Source organism: Agelaius phoeniceus, chromosome 3 (genome assembly GCF_051311805.1).
Source record: "Agelaius phoeniceus isolate bAgePho1 chromosome 3, bAgePho1.hap1, whole genome shotgun sequence".
Lineage (NCBI taxonomy): Eukaryota > Metazoa > Chordata > Aves > Passeriformes > Icteridae > Agelaius > Agelaius phoeniceus.
The window spans coordinates 9,789,634-9,817,582 of NC_135267.1; the positions used below are offsets into that span (position 1 = coordinate 9,789,634).

Genomic DNA, 27,949 nt, shown 5'->3' on the forward strand with positions numbered 1-27,949 from the left:
GTTAGACCCTTTTCCCAGAGTACAATTTAAATGTACTCAGAAGTCCAATTATCTTTGATTTAGATGTAAAAATTGCAGAATAACAGCTGTGCCTGCTGAGTGAATATTCCTCTGCAAAAAGATAGCTTATTTGAGCAGAGCTGAGGACAGGTTGCTCAGGGAATGTTTGCCTCTTTTGGATCTTTTTCAAATTTAACTGCTTCTGGTTAGTTGAAAATACAAGTAAATTACAAAACATATCAGGGCAATGGAGAGTTTATGTCCCCTAAGTTGTCATTTTGCACATTCAAGAATATCTTGAATTTGTTTAGCATTTATTAAAATTTATTTATTTCGGTTGTCAAGCATTTATTGTGATTTATTTGTGGAACAAACCCCAGACATTATATTTCAAATTAGTGCTTGCAAATAATTGCAGATAATAATGCTAAATTTGACTGTATTTAGAATACAGCTTTTTCTATACTACTGCAAAGAAAAATTTTAAGCACCTCCAACACTGAAGAATCACTTTACATGCAGTAACTATAATAAAATGTAGTGTAATTTAGAATAAAAGTAGAATATATGTAATAGTAGTATAAAGAATTCTTATTATAACAAAAAACATGTTGTTATCATGAAGTTCCTAGTGGTTTATATTGTAGCATGCAGTACTAGCAGGATATGTATTAGTAGCATATTAAATTACTAATATAGAGTAGAATATATTATCTAGGCTATATGTTATACATAGTTACCTAAGTTACCTATAATTGAAATTTGAAATGTGTTTTTTAATTTAAGTTTTTGTTTACCTTGTAAACTGGTCTTAAAACTATATGAAGTAGTTTGAGAATTAATCTAATTTGTCCTTCTGAGAACACAAATGTAATATATATATATTTCACTGTTGATAAATATTGCTCAAATATCATTTTACAACACCCTGATCATGGAGCTTTCTTAAACTTTCTGATAAATCTCCTTCAGGGCTTACCCCTCTTCATTTTTAAAAAAGGTTTGGTTTTTTAATAGAAGCCTATTTTCAACCTAAATCCTAATCAAATTTTATTACCACTTTCTTTACCTGAATGTGTGTCTTCCCCAGTCACCGCTGTTTGCTTTCTGAAATCTCTTGCAGTTGTAGTTATCTCTGTTCAGACACGTTTATTTAGCCTAAGTATCAGTTTATTTAAACTTTTTGTAAAGGTCATGCTTCATTTACGTTTAGTAATTCTTGTTTTTCACTTCTGGACTCTCAGTTGGTTTGCACTTCTTGAAATAAGTTGCCCAGAACATAATGTATTGCCCCAAGATCATCATTCCTCTCTGCTGAGCAGAGTGGAAGCTTTATTTAGCACGTCCAAATAGCAGCATTTCTGCTCCAAGGTTTCAATTTTTGCATCAGCAGAGCATTTTTCGTTCATGTGCAGACTGATCCGCTCTTTCTCTTTATGCTGTCCAGCTACTGCCTTGCCAGTTGTTTCACATCCTGCATTTGTTGGATAATTATTCCTAAGGGTCAGATTCATCTGCTTTGGCTTTAGCCATGTAAGAGTTAGGCAACTGGTCTAAACTGGTTGCACAGACTCATAGGGAGAACACAGTAGAGAAAGGACTTCTAAGGCTGGTTCATACTTGGATGGATGAAATGAACCAGCTAGAGGGAGCCTAGATGTCTAATTTGAGGGCGATTTTGTAAGTTAGCAGGTAAGATAGGCAAGATAAATCCTATCCTCTGTGTAGAATCTTGAAATTATATTACTGACTCATGCATTAATGCATCTGTTCTTTAACTTACCAAGACATTTTAAAATTCATTCTCCATCATGCAATGTGTTTGCAGCTCTGTCCAGCATAATATCAATGTAATGTTTAGTGGATATAACTCGTAGTCTGTTACTGGGATTACTCATGAAAATATGCAGTGGTATTGAAGTGCATAGACTCCTGTGGAAATCTGTGTGATTTGATCCTTTCATTACAACAGCAAACTGTTGATATTTCCTCTTGGTGCTTGCAGAATGCTCCTGAAATCCGAAGGGGATTCTAGTTCTTAGTTAATGTAACCAGAGAATATAAATCTGACAATCTTGCTGTCTGTTACAATAACCTTCAACATTGATTATCATTAATATTAGAAGACATAATTTTCTCTGGAGTGTAAATTTGAAAGGAAAATTTCGTGAAATCACATTTGCACGCAAGCAAATGAATTGGTGTTTGAGTTGTCGTTTTATTGACTTCTAATGCAGTTCTGTTTAATATCAGCATCTCAGCTGAACCAAGGCCTTTTTTTTCTTCATCTTACACTTAGTATGCCTCCTATATCAGTGATTGCAGTGATTGGTTTGCATTGATTCTTGAAAACCATGATTGGAGACAAAAAAACGAACTTGCTCCCTGTTGTATACAAATCTGTGATAGAAAATAAAACTGTTGAGTAAAGGCATGTAAAAAAGGATATTTGGAACAAAATGTCACTGTTGCCCTTTGGTCCTTTTTCACATATAGTTGGGTTAATCCACATCTTGGGGTAAGGCTTGACAGGAGCAGAACAGGGGGGAAAAGTCTGGGTAGTCTTAAAATAAAAATAAATAAATAAATAAAATATTATCACTATGTCAACAAAAGTTATTCTGAACCTTTTAATATTTACAGTTAATGAGATACAGAGGACCCCTGTGATCAGTCTTAAGAGCATACAAGTATAAATAAACTGAAAAAACTGGGAGCTGAGGTAGTCTTTTATCCTTGTCTCCTGAAGCTGTGCAACCAGAGCTTAAACTTTCCTTGCAGAACAGAGGAGTAATGATTTTGAAACCCTTTTCCTTGTGGCTATGAAAAAAAAGAAAAAGAAAAAACTTTAAAAACCCACAATTATCAAACAAAACCACCAAGCAAGCAACAATACTGGATTTCTCAGAAACTTCAATTTCCAAGAAATCTCCTTGTTCTTACTTTTTCCTTGTAAATTCTTAAACAAACTAACAGTCTTATTCCAAGTATTGCTATAATGATATATAAAAGCTTACGCCAACGTATTCTACAGTCATGTTTTGTTGTTATTCTGTTGTATCTCTGTTAGATATGAAAAAGGGGATGGGGAGAAGGAAATGCAAAATAACACTGTGCAGATTTGAAAACAAGCAGGCTGGATGCAGTGTCTCAAGAGACAGGCACTTGCTCAAAGTTGTCAGATTTGATTAAGGGAGCTTTTGGCATCAATCAGACCTGACAGTAGTATATCAGAGGTTAGTAAAACTATAATTGCTGAACTGATTAACAGCAAAGAGGAAAAGAGGGTAATGCTTTGGATCAAACTCCTTTAAAATATTTAGATCATTATTTAAACTTGAAGTCTGAGTAGCTAATTATATATCTTACACTATAAGAGATGAATTTCACAAAATCATGCAAACTGTTCTTCCTCGCTATGGTTTTTAAAATAAGGTTTGTACTGACTTTAAACAGACTATTTTATCATGGGAAAAAAGAATACAGAGAGCAGGGGCTCATATCCTATTACTCAGTACAACTATTGTGATTCTAATATACATTGTTTTCTGTAGTTTCATCTCAGACTAATGTAACTACTCCGCATGTAAACGACTCCATATTCTTTTACTAAGACTATAAAAAACGTAAGGTAAGGGCTTTCACATCAACAACAAAAGGAAATTACTAGTCATATTGTTTTATCCAGGTTTTTTTTACTGTGTCAGAGTCTGTTGTATTGAGGTCTAAAAGTAATACTGGAACTTCTAAATGAATTTTACAATCTCTGGGACATCCAGGATTGTGCTGAAAGCATAAAATTTTAAATCTTCACATACGAACTTAAATCTCTTAGACATAATTATGAAACTGAGTATGCAACAAATAAAGTAATATTTAAAAAATCCATTCAACAGAATGTGTCATAAGTATCTTGCTCTGCTAAGTCAATGTGCTGGTACATTGTCAATCAGTTGCCTTTTCATTAGGTGGAATAGCTGGGTTCTGTAAAGGATTGAAACCATTGTGCATTCCGAGGACTCATTATAAAATAAAACATGCTGAACAGAGTTATGTTGCTTCAGTTAAAAAGTCATTGGATATTCTAAGTTCTGAGTGACAGCTGTTACAATCCCTTGTTGAATTCTGTTGTTGATTGACAATTGCTGTTAGCTTTGGTGACTTACTAATAGCTTCTAATGTGCATCAATATAATGCACCTCTTTTGTAAGTCTTCCTAGCATGATGAACTCAAGTCTTTTATGTTAATACTTCTTGTAAGGGTGGCCCTATTATCAAATGTTTCTAAGATGCATATAAATATATAAATCTTTATTTGTGTATATATGGTCACATATTGACCTTACTTTAGACCACAAATACATGTTCAGATTTGTTAGAACATCCTCTGTTCAACTAAATGGGCCTACTGCTCATCTGCATATCTTTGTATGATAAGGAATCTGCTTTACTAGAAACATAATTCTGTTTTAACTGTGTTAAACACATCATCAGATGGTTGTTTCTGATCTATGAAGAGCAAAATACTTGCATTCATTATTTATTACTTCCTACCTCAGATTCTTGTTTTGAATTGCTGCCCTCTGCTTTATTTTCTGTATGTTTATTCGGCTCCCTGCCTGAGCTCCAGCTCACATGAGGTTTTTTAAATGCTTGAATAAATCACAGAGTAAGAATGCAATAAAAGAGGAATAAAACCAGCATTATGAAAATGACTTGCAGGTTGCTGCTCTTGTAACATGTTTTGATGGAGTTTTACCTCAAAGAGTGCCAAACTGCTAATGAGTCCCTCATGGGGTATGATATCAGCTATCTAATATTAAAAATTGTGAGAAACTCCAAAGTATCACTTATTAGAAGGGAAACATTTTCAAATTTATGAAGCCCCAGAATAGCAGCTCTGCCTACAGAATTGCAGAATATGCTGCATTCCAATGAGTGTCTGCTCTGTGTGTAGTTGTGTGCAGTTTTACGTGTCTTCATTTTTGCAGAAGTTAAGATCTGGCAGTGAGTTCCCTGCCAGAACAAACCACCAAGATAAATAGTTACAGCATGAATTGAGTAAACTGTGTAGGTTGCCCATGCCCCCTTGCCAAAAAGCTGTCAGAAGATGAGGAGTGCTGGCTGTGACTGAGCAAAGCTTCCCCTAGGATGAGGTAAGGGGAAGTTGTAGATGTGTGTAAAGGAGCAGGAGCGTAGGGAACACCAGTAGCAAGGTGAAAACAATAAAGACAAGGAAGTTCTACTAACAGAAATCGACAGAAGTAGATCTTTGAGAAAGTGTCTTTGAATAGTAACAATAAAGCAGCAGTGGCTAGAGCAGAGTTCTTTATTGCTATCCATTCATGGTGAATCACTGTGCTGGAGACAAATTTACTGCAGGTGAGCATAGAAAGGGGCTGGTTCCATGCCTTCCAAAGCTATTAGATCATAGGGCTTGTATTTCATACCTATGCTATGTTTTTTCTTTACCTGTGTATACTAATGAATTGGGCCTTAAAATTGTTTCTTCTCCAGCATCATTGAGACACTTCAGAAAAAAGTTCTGTTTGAAATTCCCCTACTTTGAATTATGCTTGATTTCATCACATTTAATTTTAGCAAGAGAATTCCTTCTAATCTGCAAGTGATAAAATTCTTCCCAGTTGCATCTAATCACTGTTGCATGCTGTTAAAAGGCAAAGTTCTGAAATACCTGGCAAGCATTTTCCAGTGCATAATAAACATTTCAGTTAATTCCAGGTTATATTTCAGCTGTTTCTGTCTCTGCCTCCCCTTAGTTTTGGCTGTCATATCTTTAATGAGACTTTTTTGTGCTAATAACAAAGTGAGTAACTCCAGCATCATTGGTCACTGAGCAGGAGGAGCACAGGAGGAAGCCTTTAGAGAACAGATGCTCACATAGCTGCAGGCATCAGAGTGGTTTTTTGTGTAGTAAGATTGTTTTCTTTTTTCTTTCCTAAGGATACTGTTATATTGAGAGTTACTTAATAGAAAGTGGGAAAGGTAAAAAGAAATGTTAATGCAAAATGAATAAGAGGGGGCTGTTAAGAGGATAAAGCAAATAAAGGATGAAATTACAGTAGAAACTTGAATTTCTTGCAGATTTAATCCATGTATTGAGAAGCAATATTGTGAACTTCCCAGAGAAATATAAAATAAATTAAATGTTTGCTGTTTATTTATCAGAATTTTGATGATTTCAAAGAGGAAATAGGGCTTTTATTTAGGTATCTTAAATATGAAAATATCTCTATTGTGCTGCAGGTGTGAGATGGCATATGGTTATGATGTTTCTGGATCTTGATCCAGCTTAGGGAAGATAATTTCATTTTGGAACCTTCCTATAGCATACAACCTTTATTATTGTGGTCATTTGGCATCCAGAATATTTCCTGATGCAAAGGCCTCTGGATTTGTTCATGAGTTCATTCTACAGTTTCTTTCTAGAAAGAATAATAGATTCTAATGCTCAGCATGTATGATAATATGAATTCAACCTTATATGTCAAATGTATGAAAGTGTGTGTGGTACTACTCTATTCTATGTTTTCACTGTTTTGATATGATAAAGGAACCCATATTTCCATCTTGTGCAAAGTAAAGGCATTGTACTGCTGCTGCTCTGTTTTCAGCATGGCATCAGGCAGGCTTATTTTTGTAATGGTGCTGATACTCAGAATACCCAGTCTCATTACAAGGTGCTTTTCTACTTTTTATGTTACAGAAATCTGTGTAACCACATAATTAACTAAGCATCCTCAAGCATAGGGCATGGGGCTTTTTCCCACCATCCTAGTTGATGTTTAAGCTGAGATCTGAGTCAACCAGTACTTTATACCTGGTTGGATGATTATTTGGCACATAGGAAGAGTGATCCAAGCATTTTCTGATTATTTTATGGCAACTAGAGTAGTCAAGAAATTGGGCATGAGGTAGGGTGTGCATCTGAGTTTAGATTTTTCGTTGTGTATATGAAAGGGATGACAGGTCAGATGAGTGACAGACAAAGGCTGAAATGGCTAAAAACTGTTCTTAAAAATGGTCTTGAAGAACTTAAAAGCAGCGAATTTTGTAGTATGGCATGCTATAACTAAGTTTTTTATGTAGTTTGTTCTGAAATCTTTACATATGTGGTTTGGACCTGTGGGAGTGTAAATTTGAGGGAATTAACAATAGTTTTTCTAGGCTCAGAGTGAGTGTCCTAATTATTCAAGCAGAAAACAGATACTAGTCATGGGCAAAATGTATTTGGTAGAACTTAAAAGTAGCAAAGAAATTCAAATAATTGAGAGTAAGTTATTGAAAACATAAACTTTCCAGGTTGTGCCAACTGCTAGAAATGAATGTTGGCCCCACAGAAATAATTGGAAGATCATTTGATTTTAGTAGGACAATAACCCTTTTCAGATTAAGAAAACCCCCAAAACAATGACAAATCCCAGCATTTTGAACATGTTGATCTTCTGAAACTGTGGTGAAAATGTAGCTTCCTTTTACCATGAAACCTGGCTTCACAGGGGACTGAAGAGAAGCTGACAAAAATAATTAGCAAATCATGCAATTGTAGAAAAATGCATTTTCACCGTCTCTTGAAATCTTATAAATTGGTGTTGAAGTTATCAGTTAGTGTTGTCCCTTTTGATATAATTTTTCAAAGTGAAATAATTAAAACTTTTTGTTTGAGATCTTACCTGAAAATTATGTAAAACCATCTAGGGTTAGATAACCCCAAAGCTAAATGACATAATTTTGAGTTGAAATACTTGGACTATTTCTTTTAAACAGGTAAGTCCTTTGGTGTAATAGTGAAATTGAGTGGGAATGCTCACTTAAGACTGGAGACTTTGTAAAAAGCCCATGTTTCCCTAACAGAAAAAGTCAGTGTAGAAGAACAAATGATAATCATAAATACATTGGCAAAAGAGAAATGTGTGTGCATAGAGAACCTTAACACGACAGTAAGAATATTGACAGTTAACCCATTTCTATTCAGCCATATCCTAATACAAAAGCCAGATTGAAATATCTTGCATGAGTTGCAGTTCATTAAACAAATGTGACACTTTATTTTCTAGCTGTTTCAATACTGAAAGAGGTGAAGTGGTGAGATAGCAATATAAATGAACACACTTCTCAGTGTGCTGAGAACTCAAGTCCATGTAAAAGAAAAAAATATTTAAAAGATTTTTTAATATTTGGTTTCTGTGTCCTTCTCTTGCCCCCAAACAAAAAGCAGAATCCATTTCCTGAATCTGAGTTTTGATTTCTAAACTTAAAGGATAATATATATATTGTCTCTGAAAATTAATTATAAAAAGAAATGCCACTACTGCATTTAAAACTAATAATGAGATGACTCATAATGCTGTCTTATATTTTAATTGAAAAAATAATCTTTGTTAGTGTTTGCTGATAGCAATTTCTTTTAGCTGATATTTTTAAATAACATTTTATATATTTGAATTAAATTTATAATTTGCAACTACAAAGCTTATCTGTTTGGGTGGGTTTTTTTGAGAATTTCTTCCCCAACTGTTATTTCTGTCTGAAAAATAAATGTAATATTCTCTAGCAAAACATTCTCTGGAGATCTCTTTTCTTACTTGAAGAATACACTGTCTCATTTGGTATAGCTTTTAATTCAGGTCATTGCTTTGCATACATTGCTATTTTAAAATAAGATCAAAGTAAAACACCATTATAACGGATATTTAGTCATCACTCAGAAACAGAAGAATTAATGATACAATTTTAAATATGTGTCTTGATAACATGACTGACATTAAAAAAAAAAGCTGTGATCTGAATGTTGTCAATTTAGATTTAACAAATTAGCTAAGTAGCTTGCATTTGTAGTATTTCACACCTTAAAGCCTTAATATGCATTGCTAAATATATTTCCTCACTGTTTGCTAATTAATGTTCTGTGGAAGTACAGCTGCTAATATTTCGTGGTTGATATGGCTCATTTTAAAGTGCTAACAGCTGCATCTGTAGTAGTGTTACATTTCAGTTCATAAGTTATGGACATACATTTTTACACCTACTATTTTGTACAAGCATTTGAAAAATCTCTATTTGCTAACAAAATGCACCCAGTAATATTTAAACAAACCATGAAAATATCCCCCCGGATACCACCACTCTCTGAGATAATAGTGACTCAGTGAGTCTTTCATGTGTAAAGTTTTAAATGTTGCAGGAAATGAACATCTTTTTAATATCACAAAGTGTCTTCAGGAGTGGCTCTTGGTAATTAGTAAAGACTAATATATTCTGATGGTAAAATAATTGGACTGGAACAATATTGTGTTGGGAAGTGCAGGGAAAAATATTTTTCTGAGGGGAATAAATAAATACTATCAGAATATCTTGCAGGAGAAGACCAAGAGAATAAAAAGTATTCATAAATGTGTTTTGTAAGAAAGATTTTTTTTTTTAATATTTTGAAAGAAACATCAGCACAAGCAATCCAGGAGGGTCCTGGAGTGCTCTGATGAGAACTTCTCCCTGCGTAGATAGGACTTGGAGGAGAGGTGCTTTGCTGTACCTCATAAAGAAGGAGGAACTTGTTTGAGGTGTCAAAATTGAAGACAGACTTGACATAGCAACAATGAGATATTGGAGTTCAGCATCCTGAGGAGGAGGAGGAGGAACAGGTCAGAAAGGAAGCTCACAACCCTGGGCTTCAGGAGAGTAGAGTTTGGCCACTTCAGAGATCTGCTTGGAAAAGTCCCATGTGATAAGGTCCTGGAGGGAAGAGAGAGCTCAAGAAACCAAGAAAGCTGGTTAATATTCTTGCAAGTTCAAGAGCCATCCCAGTGAATAGGAACTTGGGCAAAAATGAATTAATAGGAGCTTGGCCTGCAGGAGTGAACAAGTTGTTCATACACAAAGACAAAGCCTACATACAGGGAGTGAGAGCAAGGACATGTAGTCTGGGAAGAATACAGGGACATTGTCTGACCATCCAGGATTGAAGTTAGGAAAGCTGAAGTCCAGACAGAATCTGCTTGTGAGTCAAAGAAAACAAGATAGGCAACAAAAGGAAGACTAAGGACAATCTGGGCCCATTGCTGAATGAGACAGGGGGCCTCTGAATGGCACAGGACACAGAAGAGGCTGACTAATGCATGTCTCCTTTGCACAGTCTTTACCAGCAAGGCCAGCCTTCAGGAATCCTGAATTCCACCAACTGGGGGAAAATAAAGTGTACCCTTGGTAGAAGAAGATCAGGTCTTAAGAGAACAGGGGACAAATATGTCCATAGTCTGATTGATTTGCATCCACAAGTGCTGAGGAAGCTGGCTCTTGTCACTGCAGTGTCACTCTTGATAATCTTTGATCAGCCATTGTAACTGGGAGAAGGGACCAAAGATCGGAGAAAGGCAAATGTCACTCCTGTCTTCAACAAGGGCAAGAAGTAGGACCCATGGAATGCCTGGCTGGTCAGCCTCATATGGGAAAGTGATGGAACAGCTAATCTTAAAACAGTTTCCAGGTACATGACAGACAAGAAAATCCTATCATGAATAGAGTGCTTGACTTCAGCAAGGGGAAGTCATGCTTGGCCTGCTTGATAAGTTTCTATCAAGAAATGTCTGACTGGGTAGACATGAGAAAAGCTGTGTATATTGTCTACCTAGGTTTCAGTAAAGCTGTCGATAGTGTTTTCTGTAGGATCCTCATAAAGAAGCTTGTTGATGTGTGGCTTGACTGAGCAGACAGTGGGGAGAGGCTGATATTCCAGAGGACTGTGCTGTCAAAGAGAGGGACATTGACAGGCTGGAGAAATGGCCTGACATATCTACATGAAACAATGAAGTTTGGAAATTACCATATCCAGGACTGGTGGAAGTTGTTCAGTCTGTTTTATCAGTGCAAGGATTAAGATATCCAAAGGTACAACTTGAAACTATGCCTTAGGGAGGAAGCATTTCATAGGCAACTGGGAACTATCAGGTCAAGCTTAGGTATGAGGGGAGGGTCTTAGTTGTTTACTGTGCTATGAAGAAGGTTAGAAATATTTTATCACAGATTATTTTAGTGACACACAATCATTGAGTGATTATATAAGTAGTTCCTTCTGGATAGCTGTTTCAATGTTTTCATGTGGAAAATGTATACAAATGGGGCACAGCTTGAAGTTATTAGTTGATATTTCCATATAGTTTTCCATACTGAATTCTACTAATGGCCATCCAACAATGTAGCTGCAGCAAACTGTCTCATATATAAAATGGGGAAAACTTAAGATAACTTCAAGTTCTACATTGCATTTACTCTGCTGTATGTTAAATTACTATAAATTTGCATATGCTTAGTATTTCTTTTTTTTTTTTCCCCACTCCACTAGATGCTTGTGACTACTCCAGAGAAATGGGATGTAGTGACAAGGAAAAGTGTTGGTGATGTAGCCCTCTCTCAGCTGGTAAAACTCTTGATTCTTGATGAAGTTCATCTACTGCATGAAGACAGAGGACCAGTACTCGAAAGTATAGTAGCACGTACTTTACGGCAGGTAAGAGTAAAAAAAGTCTTCAAAATAATTTTGTTTTGGTCAAGAATAGATAGATGTCGCTGTAAAAAGCAACATGCTTGGACAATTAAATAGAAATGCTTAGGCAGTTTACAATTTATTTTATAGCTGTTCTGTTTTAAAGCTGTGTATGAAGAATGTGGATTTTTTTTGTCTTCTACTTTTCTTTCTGTATTATATCAACTATCAGATACCTAAGATGCATAATTTATTACAGTTCTGTTCCTTATAATTTATTTGCCTAATTTATTCTACTGTACAAGTAACAAGAAAATTAAACATTTTTAAGCAAATAATAATCAGGCTAATGTTTTAACACAATCAGAATTGAAATTATTTTCTTGCCAGGAATGCTTATTTTCAATTAGCAGTTTTCCTAGTAGAATTTCTTTTTTTGGTTTTAATTAAGAATAGTGTCTTAAATGTAGGTAAAACTTTCAGCACTGCTAGAAAAATACTACATAATTTTTAGTCTAGCATTAATGGTCCTTTTGTTTTTCCCTACGATTTAGTGATATTTTCTAAATACCAAGATTAGAAATGGAAAAAAGGAGAAAAGGGATTTTTTTCTTGAATCTTGTACAAAAGAAGAATTCAGAGTTAGGCAATAAATAAGGTTGGCCTCAATAGTGGCTATTGAGTTGGCCTCAATGTGCTTCTACAAGTAAAGTAAAATATGGAATTTGGAGATTAATAAAAAAGGAAGGATTTTGGAAAAATAAATTATGGGAAGAGGGAGAATTGAGTGCATTTTTGTTGGTTTTTTTTTAATGAAGAGCAAAGCTCTTTCCATACAAGTAACCTGTAGCAAATTAAAATGAAATGGGTGTTTTTATGGCTCTCTTTGTAGCGTATTAAATATTTAAAGCATTTTAGCTTTCAAGATGCTTTTTTTCCTTGGTAAGGCTACACTAACCTTGTTAAGGCTTTTTGAATCATGTGATTCCAACCCTGCTAAGAACAGAATGAAATTAATGTCTGCTCTAATGTGGTACAGCAAGTGTAAAGTTCCTGTGTAAAGAACAATATAAGTAACAATTCTTTAGAAGAAAGTTCAGAGTACCTCAAAGGTGCTAAACTTGAGCTGTTTGATGTTGTATTTTCTTTCTTAAATGGTTTTGATAACCTTGTTTTTCCTTAGGTGTCTTTATAGTAAACCATCTCAGATTTTAGCAGTGACCATGATAATCATTTTCTTCATGTCAGATTGCAAGATTTATTCATTTCTTACTGTGAAATTTTGTGAGACTTGTAAGATAGGCTTCAGCTGTCCGAAATAGATGTTGAGAGCCATTTTATCCGTCCTACATTACTCAGCTTGGCATTCCATTTCTGCTTTGTTTGGACACAAATCTCCCTTATATCCTTCCCTTTTGTGTCTGTCAAGCCTGTGTAGGTAACTTAGGGAACATAAAATCTGAGGCAATTATGTTTTGGGTACTGAATCCTATCTTTAGTGCATTTAATGTAATACAGCAGTATCTTGCTTAAGCACTCATTTACAAAAATAGCTCTTTTAAAAATGGGTGTTTTAATCTCCTAGGATTTCAAGGTTTGTTTTACCTACTGAGTTGGAATTCAATTCATCTGGAGCTGAAGCTACCCAGTTGTAACCCTTCCTTAAGGGAAACAGTTGGGAAATAAAGCAATATACAAGTTTTGAAACTGACCATCTCACCACCTTATTTATTCTAATTTGATAAGAAAGACAGTAACAGAGACCCATATGTATCTTTACAAGTAGGTAGCTTAAGAGAGGGAAAATTTACAGTATAAAGGTACACTGAAAAAACTCACAGTTAGAAAGAAAGTAAAATTACTTTTAGAATTTTTTGGAATTCTGCTGTAGGAAACAATCGCTGACAAAAATATTTCAAATGGCAAGCTTCCCAGAGAGCCCAGGGACAAAGAAACAGGAGATGTTTTGTAAAGTTGTTTTGTTTTTTTAATATGAAAACAAATAATAAGAGGATTACTTTTTAAAATTACACTGAAATATTATACTTCAGCATCTGAGCTTGCAGGCATAGTTCTATGAAGTTTGCAGTATACATCCACAGCTATGAAGTTACTGGAACTTTTTTGCAGTCAATAAAGAAAGATCACATAATGTATCTGATTTCAGAAGAATTTTCCTGGAATTTAGTGAAAATGCTGTTATATATGCTCAAAGTGTAAAAAAAATCACACCTAATGTTTTAATATTACTTTGTGAGGAAAAGAAATATATTGTTGCATTTTCTTGGTTTTGTTCCTTGCCCATAATTCCATTTTATGTATTTTGATAGAAATTCATAAATGCCCCTGGAGCATGAAAAAAAGCCAGGATATTTAGCCCATCCCTGGAGAATGTCCCTCTGTCTTCAGTGATTTCAATCTCCTCTCCAACCTTCCTGAAAGTAGCTATAGGACTTACTTTTCATTGATATCTATAGAAATATCATACTTGTTCAGTATTCATGCACACAGGAAGTAAGAGTAATCGTTCACTTCTTGAAAAACAAAAAGTACCCCAAGGACAATATTAATCTGAAATGTCCTTATGTCAACTACAGCACTGTTATAATTGCTGAAATCAATTACCTGATTTGTATACTGGTTTCAGACATCCAAAATATTGACTATTTTCTCTTCATTTGTAGTGGAGGGACAAGTAATTCAAAACAAAATCCATTGCAGAGCAGTAGTCACTAGATCAGAACTGGAGGCTGTAGTAACTGAGATCTATTCTGGTAAATATCATTGACATTTTCCCACTTTCTGTACCGTCACTTTTGGCTCCTGCAGGAGACAGTGCATTCAAACAGTATAATTTTTGATCTGACCTGGAACAGTCATTTCTTTTATCACTTCTAGAACAGAACCATGATAAATTTCTTGAATACTACTTCAGCCTTTTCCATAAATCACTAATAACAACTCTAATAATGCATGTACCTGTAGTTCCATCTGAATCATACTTCCCTAGCTTGTATATGAGACAATGTCATGATTGCTGTGCAGGTCAGGATGTACAGTGTAGTGCCTTTTACCTTTTGCAGGGTTTGTTTTCCTGTCTTAGAGACAAAGCATCTCTCTTGTTTCGTTGGAGGTATGAGGGGTATTGTGATTAGATGGTGTACAACAGAAAAAAAAGACACTGGATTGGGGTTTTGTCTTCTTAAGAATTAGTATTCAACTAGATACTTGGGCCTACAACTGTGCCAGAAAAATATGTTTTGAGATCTGTATTGATATGAGGTAAAAATACAGCTATCCAAATGCATTCTTAAAGCAGGAATATCCTGATGCATTCACAGGTCTGTCCTAATTTGTACCTCAAAATACTTGAATGATTGATGTAGTTTCCCCCAGATGAGCACTGAGTCACACCACTTACTGTAAGACTTTAACACGCTCATTTTAACTTATGGCATTTTTTAGAATTAGGTTTTATTTAAACCTGGAAGGAGTGTATATATTGGAATTGCTGACAGTTTTACTCATAGCAGAATGAAGGGCATATTTGTGCATGTTTGCACTTTTCAAATTTTAGAGAATGTTTTTGCAAGTGATTTAAATTGACTTTGCTAAACATTTTGGTGGGAAAATTGCTCTGAGCTCTGTTATATACTGTAGGTATAACATCAAACAACTTATTTGAATCCAATTTATAACTTTGATGTTTAAAGTTTTAGTCCAGAGCATAATGCAGATGTAAAACTGAAATGCTTAAACTTTTTAATCAAACTTTCCACACTACTGTAATATACTAAGGTTATTAGCTTGAAAGAAAAAAATTTACAATTTTTACAGGCCACAGAAGTATTTTGTTATAATTATTCAGAGATTTTGATTACTTCCTTGCTGCTTATGGGTATTTTTTCACAAAAAACCATACTGAATACTACACTTGAGTTATACACAAGTTTTGATACCTGTTCTCAATATGTGAATGATAAATTTAATAAAAGAAAATCCATATTAAAAGCTTTCTCAGATTTTGGGATACCAAAGCTGCCATCTTAGACATACAAATATTGTTCTCAGAACTGTCTCATTTTTCAAGTTAAAGTTTCAGTTGCTTTATGTCTTTGTATTAGATCAAGAAATTTAGTATAGATGGGCTAACACAGCAGTACAAGGAATAGAAGAGATTCCTGGAATACATTGATGAGAAAGGCCTCCTCCAGGCAACAGAGGACTCCACAAGCAGAGGTGCTGTGCTGCACCTTTTACTCATCAAGAAAGGAGGAGCTTCTTGGGGAAGTGAAGATCAAAGGCAGCTTTGACTGCAGTGGTCACAACATGTGTGAGCTCTTCTTCCCCTGGAAATTCTCATGTTTCCTTTCTGAGCTTTCTTTGCTCATGCTCCCCTATTTAAGGAGCTTTCCCTTTCAGTTGTAATGTAGTTTTCTTTGGGTTTTTTTGCATTTTCAATATCTGTAGTGCCTTATTATTTCCTCTACCTATTTTTTTTTCTGTGCCTTTCGTTCACTCTTTTACCTCTTACTAGAGATCATTGGCAAACAAGTTCAGATGTCTCTCACCCAAAGCCAAATGTCTACTTGTTATCAAATTAGGAATTTTTATGTGCTTGGAATCCCATTCTTGGCTTTGATAATTTGATCAGTTAAAAAAAAAGTCAAGATTGATAGCCAATGACATAAAACCAGCTGCTTAGATCTGTCTTTTATGAAATGGTGGCCTACTGTAGTTCTTATAAGGGTCTTTTTAGGACTAGAATGACAGTGGCATTTCATTGGGTTCTTCAGTTCTCTCTGAAGTGACTTCTATTAGTCTTTTGTCTCTTTGATATTCCACATATAAACTAACCAAGTTACCTAGCATCTTTTAGTAAAGGATAAACCAAACATGGTTACTGAAGACTCCTGCAATAATTTTTCCACTTCAAACTCTAGTGTTGCGAGGCCTCTTTTCACTAGACTTTCCTATATTCACAATTGTATTTGTAAAACATGTCAGCAGAACTGGATATAGATAAAACTTTTGTGTTAGTTTGGTTCTGGCAGATACAGAGGTAGAGGGATTCCCTTCAATTATGCATTTCTATCCCTTTTATACCTTTAAGAACTGCATGCATTTAATTTGTTCACACATCTTCAGAGCTTGCATTCAGGTACTTGTTTGTTAAATCCTCAGACAAACCTCTTAATAGCTCCTGCAGGATTAGCTCATTGATGTAAGAATGTTTCCTGAGAACACTGTTTCATTTTGCAGCTATGCCATGTTATAGAATGAGCTAAGTGAAAAGAAATTTAGTTTGAATGGGGCTATCAGCCTAGATTTATCTGTATGGCAGAGACACACATCAGTTATATTAATTCTGCCAATCCCCTGCCTTTCTTGTTACTAACACTTTCTTGTTTTGTACTGCATATCGTCAATAAAATTATTGAATAGAGTTTGGCTTAAAAAGCAATTAGAGGAATCCCTTTTTAATGGCTATTTTTCAATTATAAGTTCTTTTAAAATCTGTCAGTTCATCAGCTTGTGATAAATTTAATACATGTTTTCTTGTTACTCTGTAATGCTATTTTTAGGCAGTATGTTGTACAGCCGTATGTCTAAGGAGTCTTACATGAGTCTATCTTGTTATCTTTTGTTGTGTAAAAAAATTACTTTTTAAAAACTACTTTTTTGAAACAAAACCTAATCTCCATTGTTTAGAAAATGTTATGTATCAGACATTTTGATTAATCTTCAGAAGCTTTTCTCTTACTGTGCCTGGAAGGGATGTCAGGAAGTCATTCTGCATCTCATTTTTTATTACTGATAGGTTACTGTTTTCCAGTTTAGTGACACACCTGTGGAGTTTAAAATGTAATAGTGATTGTCATACATTTTGTGGTCTTTCATATTATGGTAAAGCAGTGAAACTAATTTGTAGAAAGGTTCAGAGATATTTTTTGTTTCTTAGTTTAGGAAACAAAACAGTAAGCAGAGCATGAAAAGGCATTCTGTCAGTCAGGAAAAACTGACACTGTGCCAGGTATAGAAATCTCTTAATAGATGTATGCAAAATGTCATTTCTTAAGACAAAGTAATGCATACCTAATATTTAGCCGAGGGAGAATAATATGGCTTCTGATGGTGCTTTCTGTGTGGTTACATTTTTTCAGTACCTCTAGATTTTAAAGTATATTCTAAATGGAGGACTGAGATCACAGTATTTTCAGGGTTCATTGGATGCAGAGTAAAACTAATAAAATTACTTAACTAGATGGTTGCCTAGTAACAAATGCATTCTGTGCAGAGTGAGTTGTAGATAACGTCCTATATAGAATCTTCAAAACTGTATTAGTAATTGCATTTTTACTATGTACTTAGGTTTTGCAATTTCACTGTTTTTTTTCCATTTCTGTTCTTAAAACTAGACAACTGCACCTATGTGGACTTATTGACAATTTAACTCTTTCATTACTAGCAAGCAATAAACAAATAAACACTGATGAAATATTCTAACAAACTTCCTGCTTAGTAATTTTAAAGCATTAATTTTTATTTCTTTTTTAATGTTCTGAGCCCTACTCAATTCTTTTTCCATTTCTTTTTCTCCTTTGTTTTAGATCAAGAGCACAGATCCTGTGATGTGTTCTGTGGGTAGGATAGTATCCAACTAATAACTAATGTGAACCCCCATATGTAGTACTTCATTATTACTACCACTGAACAGGGGACCTAATTTAAGGTTCATCTTCTTGCACATCTGCACTAAAAGCTGAGACATGCTTGTGTCTAATTTTCTGAGTATCCTGTCTTTAGTGTACATCTGAAGGGCATAAAGACTGACTGCAGTGGGAGTGTTGAACTGATCCTGGGTCATCTGAATATCAGATTAATTTCTAACCAGCAGACAATTCTTCAAAGATTAAAATGTGTAAACTTGTCTGCTGCGCTTAATTCTGTGCTCAAGTTGAACAATCAGAGGTACGATTTCCAGCTTGATTGTAATTCATTCTGTGAATGTGATATTTTAATATATGGAAATGGGAAGGCTGCCAAGATCAAAAAGTTCAGGAAGAACTTTAGAAGTCAGATAAAAGAGTATCTCTATGCACACACTGTATGCTCTCAAGTCGCGGCTGTAATGTAGCGATATGCAAATCTAAAAACCTATTAGAAGGAAATGATCCTGCTGTGATCAATTTACAATCCGGAGAGGCACTTCCCATACCTGATCCTTCATCATTTACAGCGTAAACGCAGATGATGCTTGCGTGGAAATCGATACTGGGATAGCTATCTTCTGATTATTTTTTCTGCATACATGGAATTTCATGGTGTGGTAATTGTGTTCTGTGAATGCTGTCAATTCTCCACATGCCATCAAGAATGTTTCTGAATTAGATATACTAGTTAAACATGTCAATTAAATATAGCAATGTCAGTTTTATTTCTCGCTTCCAGCGTGACATCAAACCAGTAAAACATAGTAAGGCTTTTAAAGAACCTGGTGTGCAAATACTGTGTCAGTTCAGGTTTTCAAGGAAAGCCTCCTAAGTTTCAAATGGTGCTTATTATTTTACTGGGGTAATTAAACACATATAAAGAATGAAATGTTAGAGGCTGAGCTTCAGTAGTGAAGAAAAGGCACTTAGCTGCCTACTACCAGCCTCCAGTACGCAATGTCAACAGAAAACTTTGTCATCCTAATTGTGTTATCAGTAATTTCTGCTGCCATTTCAGGGAAAGGCTGTGGGTTCACAGTTTCTTGTATATGAAGGCATAATATCTAGTTGGGACTCCTAGGATCAAATAATAAGTGATCCAGTAGTTGAAAAATACTAATTTTTGAATGATCTGTATTTACAAAAGGCATCTGTACACTTTCAAGACTTATTTTTCTTTAGAAGCACCTGAGAATAAAAGATGTTAGTGCTTGGTCTTCAAGGAGAAGTCAGAAAAGTAGTCAAAAAATGTATGCAGAGAACTCTGTTATAAAAATGTGATGGAATTCTATAAGCCATTATGGAAAATCAAATTTCTGTAGTGCTTGGATAGATGAATAATAGATACATAGTTGAAACTGAATTATAATCACAGAGAGAATGCAAAAAATAAATCACGTTATAGTTGCATATTCAGGTAGTCCTGTTTTTTTATTTTTTCAGTTTAGCACAGTTTTAGTCACTGCTGGTTTTATATTGCCATGTATAATTAAAAGAATAAAAGCCCCTTGTTTTCTATCAGCATGCAATGATGTGCATAAACTAAAGACATAGGTTTGAATTTGATCTGGACATAAAATAATTTGAAGGATTGTTTTGATACATTTTTTATTTTAGTGTAAGTGTCCCTCTTTTTGCATCTTGATTGTTTTATATATTTATATAAATTATATATATGTTTGTTGAGCAAATACGAAAGTAGATTGTAAAAAAATAAAGATTTTTGTTGTTTTCATGGCCTCAAAAGATCTTAAGGGAATTGATGGAATGATTTAGAGTCTTATTAAGATGATTAGAGGGATGGAGTACCTTCCCCTTGGGAAAAGGCTGTGACAACTGGGAGTGTTCAGCCTCAATAAACAAAGGCACCTGGGTCATCTTACTACCTTTCAGTACCTGAAGGGCACTTAAAAGAAAGCTGAAGAGGGACTTTTTACAAGGGCAAGTAGTGATAAGACAAGGGGGATTGGCTTTAAACTAAGTGTGGGTTTTGTTTAGATATTAGGAAGATGTTCTTGATTGTGAAGGGAGTGAGGCATTGGAATAAGTTTCCCAGAGATGTGGATGTCCCATCTCTTGTAGTGCTGGGACTCTGAACAACCTGTTCTAGTGGAAGGAGTTTAAAAAATGTGCTCTAAATATATTAGTAATCTTAATTACTTGCTTGTGTTAGCTGTCAGCTTCAGTTGTCATTGGAATGTTAATTTGGGGTTCTCAGAAAGATCCTTAGCTCCAGGGCCACCTGCCAGGTCAGCGACATTAAGTGGCTTCTTTGTTTTACTTTGGTTTTGAAAGTGTGGCAGCTCTCAAGAAATTGTAACTGTTCTCTAGGCACTGTTTTTATTTTAAAAGAAATCTTTGAAAAAACATCTTACATTTAATTGCTGTAAAAATACATATGTCCATGGTAATTAAGCAATGTTCTTGTTAATTGTTTAAATACTTTAAATACTTGAAATGCTTTCTTGCCTTCAGATGGAAGCCAGCATACTTTCAAACTAGTGCTTTCAGGCTCTTAGGAGATTTGAAAAAAAAATATTGTTATTGAATTTAGCAAAATCAAGTAATGTTTTCCAGATGGGAGCTCAGTTACACTTTAAGATTGCTGTACTTATTAGGCAATTGTGAACAATCTACAGGGTACATATATCAGCAAGTGGTAATTGTGCTTACAGATCTAAGCTTAAAAATAGAGTGTATAAGCACTGAGTAAATGAAGAGCTTTGCCCCACAGATGCCCAGGTGTTGGCTGCAGTGTGGCTGTGGGGAGGGATGGCTGTGGCTCAACGAGCCAGATGTGGCCACTTACAGGGGCTCCGACCAGCCAGAGGTGGTGGCACCTCTGGTAAAGCATGGCTAAGAAAGGGTAAAAACAGCATAGCAGATGGGAGGGAAAAAACCTGGGAAACGGCACTGCAGACACTAAGGTCAGTGCAGAAGGATGTGGCACTCATGGGACCATGCCAAAACCAGAAAAACCCAAACAGACAAAGGAGGAAACAACCCACCCTGCACACATCCACTACCTCTCAAAAAAACCCCAAACCTCAAACACCTCAGAACTATGTGCTTGATGATGGCTGTAGCCCTTAGGTCATCACATAATCAGCCAAAAAAAGTTGTGTAAGAAGTGCGAAAACTTCTTTGTGCTCTTAAACACTGCTTTTGTTCCCTGTAGATGGAAGACTTCAGAAAATGAAATCTCATTTTTCCTAGCTTGCATTTACATATCATATTTTATTGTACATGGAGCTTTGCTTTGGAAAACTCTTCATGTGCAAGTGCAAAACGAGTCTGCAGCTTTTCTGTGTCATTAACTTGTTTGCAGCCACAGTTTTAGTGTCCAGAATTTTGCCATAGAACATGTCTGTTACCAGGCAATGTAGTGGTTTACTTGGTCTGCTCGTTGTCTGTGGTGTTTGGGTCCGTGGTTCATTTTAAGATTTAGTTTAATATTTTGGTGCGCTTCCTATTCTTCAGGTCTGAGTTATGGTGTGGTATTATTTTGTCTTCCTTGAGAATGCTCTCCATTTACTTTTTAATCATCTATTTTGAAAACTTTTAAATTAACTGTTTTAATTACATTACTTTCACTTGAACTCAAAACAGGTGAGTAAATCAAAATCTAAGTAAAACCTCATATTTTTTGAATAGGATTTAGCCAGGTGGAATTTACCAGCCTTACTCATCTTGAGACATTCACCCATTTGAGACTAGTTGAGAATGTTATATGTGGCTTCAGTTACAGTGTCTAAAAAGGCTTTATAATAAAATTACTGTGAACTCTGGTTTTAAATAATTATGCTAGTTGTGAGCCAGCCTACGCAGCTCCTAATGTTCCAGAAGGAAATGGGAAAATTTTTGTGTACTTTTTTCATTCAGGTCTTCTGTGTGCTTTCATTCTTTTTGAAAATTACCTGAAAATACATATAATATGCAGGCTCTTGTATGAAACAGAACATTTAGTTGTAAAGCACCATTTCTGTCCCTTATTAAATGAGAAGGCATGTAAACCAAACATTTGAGGAATTAAAGATTTTTAAAAAGAAGAAATTAGAATAAAATGCCAGTTACAAAGAACTAGAATACATTGTCTAAGAGAATAGTGGAAACAAAAACCTAAGATGGAGGAGTGGCACAAATTAAATTCCTTTTTCTTTCCAGAACAGTGGTCTGATGTGGAGTAAGGAAGAAAAGACCAAATCAGTGTCACAGTTTTGCTTATAAATTGGACTTCTTAACAAAGCCAGTTTTCTGCTATTGTTCCTCCATGTCAGTTAAGGACTAGCTCACCTTTTGGAGGGCAAAAGAACAATAAAATAGAAAGATGAATAAGCAAGATTTGATGGAATTGCAGAATGCACTGGTTTCTTCAATACAGGATAATCACCAACTCACATGTATTGTTCACCTTTTGTAGCAAGTGTTATCTGTTTCTTTCACATTAATGTTTTATAAGGGATGTTTTAAAACTCTCTGCTTGATTCCTTGGCTTACAACACTTAGAAAATTTACAGTTTTTATGATTTTTTAATAGGTTGAATCTACACAAAGCATGATTAGGATTTTGGGCCTTTCAGCCACATTACCCAATTATCTCGATGTTGCTACATTTCTACACGTCAATCCCTACATTGGATTATTCTACTTTGATGGCCGTTTCCGACCCGTACCTCTGGGACAAACCTTTATAGGGATCAAGACAACCAACAAGGTAAGGAATTGTGAATGCCTGAGAAAGGGTTGCTGTTTGTGGTCTCTTTTTGACCATGCTTCATGTATGTATGTGCATGGGGTACTTGTTTATTATACTACAGGTGTTTTGTGAAGCATATTTTCTTTGGTGTAAAGATGTACATAAGTGAGAGGTGCTTTAAGAATCTTCTTTCTTCAGTTTGCCATACTTGTAAGCAGGCCTTGTTGCAGCTGGATACAAAGTTATTTAACTTTGCATTGCCTCTTCTTCACTGCTAAATTTTGCTTGGTGAAGAAGAAATCATCACCTTCAACTGCAGAGTCATATTAGCAGCTGATTATTCTGCCTCTTGCATTGCAGGTTTCCACGTGGTGCATCTTCTTTGGCTGTAAGGATGCATGAGGAATGCTATAAGAAAAATACTAAATTTTTTAATAGAGATATATACATATATATACACATGCATTAATACTAAAGTTACTGATGAAAACCTTAGCATGCTAAGCCATTAATTATCACATGTACATATTTGATAGAAACTGTATTTAAAGTAACCCCTAAATAAGCTTCTTTACTCTTTGTGCTATTGCTCATTTTGGGAAGCATTAAGACAAATAGTCAGGTATAATATTCTTATTAAAAATCATTAGTACAGTGACACTTGATGTGTAAATTCCTGTATTCTTTAAATACAGGAATTTATACAAACACTTTACATAGATTTCCCATGCATCTCATTATCTTATAATTAAAGTTTATGTAGTTAAACTTTTCAAAAAATATTGTTCACATGTGATTTAAATTAATAGAAATCAAGACATTTTCAATCAGAAGTTAATTTCGTGGCTTAATCAATCATAGCATTTTATTTAGTTTTTGTAAAAATGGACATTGCCTTTCTTACTAGGTTATTTCAGTAGTCATTCCATCTGCAGTGCAGGAGAGGAATTTATTTTACAACTGTAGGGATATGTTTCAAATCTATATGCATAAGACTAGTTTACCATATGGTGCTTACCATTATTTGCATATTTTAGTCTTCATTAATTGCTTTTAATACCGTCACTCTTACTTGCTGTTACTTTCAATTCATCTTTCACTGCTACTTGACTCTAATATTTAGTTTATCTTCTCTATATAGTAAGAAAAGAGAAAATACTCCCTTTCTTCCAACTCACTTTAGAATGCATTTAGAATTCAAAAAATCAAAGATATAAATAAATCTCCTAAAATTTGAAATTATTTAAAAAACAGTAATTTTCCAAAGAAGCATAAGGAGATGAGGAAATATTAGGAGGTAATAGTTATTCTGAAATGTAAATACCTGTTTTGATAGTACTACAGTCAGGAGATATTCTTTTATTTTTCAGAAGATTGTCATTACAATTTCACATAGCAAAATATATTTTACAATCAAGATAATACATTTACAGCAAGCAGACAATAGAAGTATTAAGCCTCTTTGAAAAAGGATTTTATTCAGGATAATACTAATACTTAAGCTGCCTAATTATTGCCAATATCAACATCCTTGTGGTCTTGATGAGAGGAGGAAAGCAATGGAAGAAAGTCCACGATCAAAAGCTGTTACTGCAGACCATCAGCAAGTGCAGTCAGTGCTGTGTCCATAGGCACTAATGAGTTGCAGGAGATAGAAGACTCACTTTTACTTACTTTAGGTAAAGGCTTTGCCACAGTTTGCTGAAATTCTGCATCCAAAAAAAAACTCCCCCAAATTTTGGAACCGATTATCAATTTACAGAGCCACGTGCAAACTGTAGGCAAGCTTTGAAAGGCAAGGACAGCATGATGTATTTATTATGCATAGAAGTTATCCAGAAAAGCTCTTTAAACTCTCTGTGTTGAAATTCTTGGAGCATATGGCACCAAGACTAAGGTTTGACTTGTTCAATCAAGGTCTGTTAATGTCAGATATTTTTCTTTAATATCAGTCTTCTTTCTCTAGGTATGCTTATGTTTTTGTCTTTAGGTATAAATGTAAAGAATATGTAAAGTTAATTTTATGGTATGTGTATGTATGTATATATGTTCATGTGTCTTCATGCACTGCTCTTGTCAGTTTCTCCTTAATGATTTTCACTTGCTATTATTTGAAAAAAAATATTTGGTAAAATGCTGACTTCTCAATTTAAGAATAATTAGACTGAGTATTTGTCTTTAGCACATGTGCCCATATTTTCTTATTTTTTTATTACTATATCTATAAAGTTTGAAAGACAAATGTTCTCTTACCTATAAAGCTGTTTTAAAGCTTAGTTTTTGAACTTTCATCTATTCTAGTATTAAGTCCAAGTATTAAATTTCCATTTTGAAATATGTACCTGCTTTGCTTATGTAGAACATTTCTTTGTGCCAAAACAATTTGGTTGTAAGACACAAAAGCACAAATGAAGAATGGAATTATTGCTATGATATTGGACTTTATTTATTTATTTTGATTTGTTGCAATGTTAATACTGAGGTGCATTCAAGTAGATATATGCTATTTATTGTAATACATTGAAGAAATAGAAAAAAAATCGTTAGGTTGAACAATATTCTTTATTTCAACTGGAATATTCCTTAAACATTTTATTTATCTATAATTGGAAACTCTCTACATGGTACTCACAGTGTTCTCTGTGCATGACCCAACTATGAAGAAATCTCATATGGCAAAAAAACTATCAATAATTTTCTGGAGATAAAAAAATATATATGCATGCAATGTAAAAACTATTTTTATATGCCAAATAGAAACCCTTAATTCTAGATAAGATATATTAAATTGATATTTCCTCAAAATCTTGTAGGAGTAAGATTGCCTAATATGAAACAGATAAATTAAAGAACTGGGTTACTTCTCTTTGGTCATTTAAAAACACCAGCAAAGTCACATAATAAATTTTGTCTTAACTGCCCTTACTCATACTTTATGTATGTATTTTCATATTTTATTTCTGAGTTTAAAACTAAAATGCTATTGTTGGAATGGGAATTGATATACTGTAAATTTTATTGCATAATCAAGTTTATTTTTCATGGATCACTCTAAATTGCTTGATACATAGTAGATAATCCATAAAGATAGAAATTATTTTAATATGGATGTGATGTTTCTTTTTCAGGTGCAGCAGCTGAATCATATGGATGAAGTATGTTATGAAAGTGTACTGAAGCAAATAATGGCTGGACACCAGGTATCTATTTTTTAGTTTACTTTCCATTCAGAACATACATAAAAAATTTAAATCATCACAGGGATGTATTGAGAATTATTCTTTTATATGTCACTTCAGAGGTAGCCTCTAATCCTACAAACACTTCATAGAAACAGCATGCAAGAAAATGTAAACTGACTAAATAGTGTTAGCTTCTAACAGAGGTCAAAATTCCCAGTTCTTTATATATCTGTAAAGTAATTAATGTGTATTTATGTCTCTTTTTGTAAACTTACAAGGCAATTTAGGTCAGTACTTTAGAGACCTTACAACGGGTACACTTAAAGATTAAGAAAATCAAAAATGGAGCACTTAATAATTCTTCTTAGCCTTTCCTATATCTTTCAAATTCTTGTCTTTTGTGTTAGAGATGAGGGATGAGAATTACTCAGTGTTCAAGACATGGTGTGTAAGGGCTCAGCATAAGTCATTTGAAATATCCTGGGGTTTGTGTTTTGTTTTCTTTTTAAAGGAAGTAATCCTTCATTTTTCCTTACAATAGAGGTTTCTGCAGTGAATTTTCAAGTCTGACATTCCCCTCAACTAAGAATATGGGCCTAACTCATTTGCCCGAATAGTTTCTCATTCTGGTATGATTGTGGTCCTGAATTACTCCCACACAATGTCTCTTTTTTGTTAGAACTTTGCACATAAAGCAGGTATGGCACCTCTTCAAAGCAAGAACAAATGCTAGTGCTCTATGATGCTTGAAGGGTGTCTTTTCAGTAAATAACATTTATATAAAAGAGGGAAAGTCTATCCTGTACAGTTGCAGTAAGAAGTGCACATTTTTTTGGTTTTCACAAAAAAATTCCTTGTGTTTTTTGAAAGATGAACAGTTGGTTTATGACTTGGGAAGGGAAAAAATACTTCAGCAACAGCCTTCTAGTCCTCCTGCCCCACTGCCTTGCTTTAACTCCATTCTTCCACTTATCTCCTCTTGTTGATATCAGTTATTGTTGTTACATTCAGAAAACTTTCATGAAGATTACTTATGGAAATATTGTTATTTTCCTGAGTGAAGACTGTTAATTAAATTTTTTAGCAGCACCAAGGGAACTTTTGGTCGGGTTCTCCTCCTTGTCAATTATGCAAAAACATTACCATATTCCTAACACTGAAGTGCATTTAGTTTCTTATCTTTCATTTCTTGTTTTGATTTTGTTTATTTTCACTTGCTGAAGTGCAAGTGGCAGAGTCTTTAAATCAGTAGTATCTAAGTAATGTATCTTGGATTCCCAGCAGGGAGTCTTTATGCCATTTTGGCATATTTACTGCACCTTTCTTCCCCTCTCTTTTCTTCGCACTGAGGAAAAAAGTGACTGCAAACATATATGATGTTATTTGAAAAGATTCAAATACAGTAAGTTGTTCAATTCTAGTAGGAGATGTTTTTGTAGCTTTTCTTGAGAATAGTTTTGATTTTTGTGCTAGCAGCTGAATGCATGACTGTTTTGTTTTAAGGCATGAGCTGCAGTTTTAACAGGTGAAGAGAACTGTAGGCTCCTTAATGTTACAGTTTCAGCAAAGGACACTGTTGCTGATCTCAGTTTCTGAAAATTGTATTTCAAACCAACAGAGCCATATAAGTGTAATTTTGGACAAAGCAGAACTGTGGTTTCTCTTGCTATATAAATGCTGGTTTGATTTCAGACCACTTTGGTTAATTTCATTCATATGGTTGTAAATTTTCTTTGTTTCAAAGTGTTCATTCTGCTGTGTTGCAGAACTCTCATTTAGAACATGTAAATAGCAACCAGTTACACTGAACTTCTCTTGGGACTCTTTAATTCATATTGGTCTTGATATTTATTAAACA

At 34.6% G+C, this 27,949-nt stretch overlaps 1 protein-coding gene across 1 annotated transcript in view; it reads left to right on the plus strand.

Annotated features, from left to right (window-relative positions):
• The window catches only part of ASCC3 (activating signal cointegrator 1 complex subunit 3), a 250,456-nt gene that overhangs the window by 81,333 nt on the left and 141,174 nt on the right, over positions 1–27,949 (plus strand). The window contains exons 11-13 of the mRNA XM_077176551.1: positions 11,360–11,524; positions 22,751–22,927; positions 26,038–26,109. Of these exons, the coding sequence (XP_077032666.1) occupies positions 11,360–11,524; positions 22,751–22,927; positions 26,038–26,109 (414 nt within the window). The remainder of the gene's footprint in view (positions 1–11,359; positions 11,525–22,750; positions 22,928–26,037; positions 26,110–27,949) is intronic.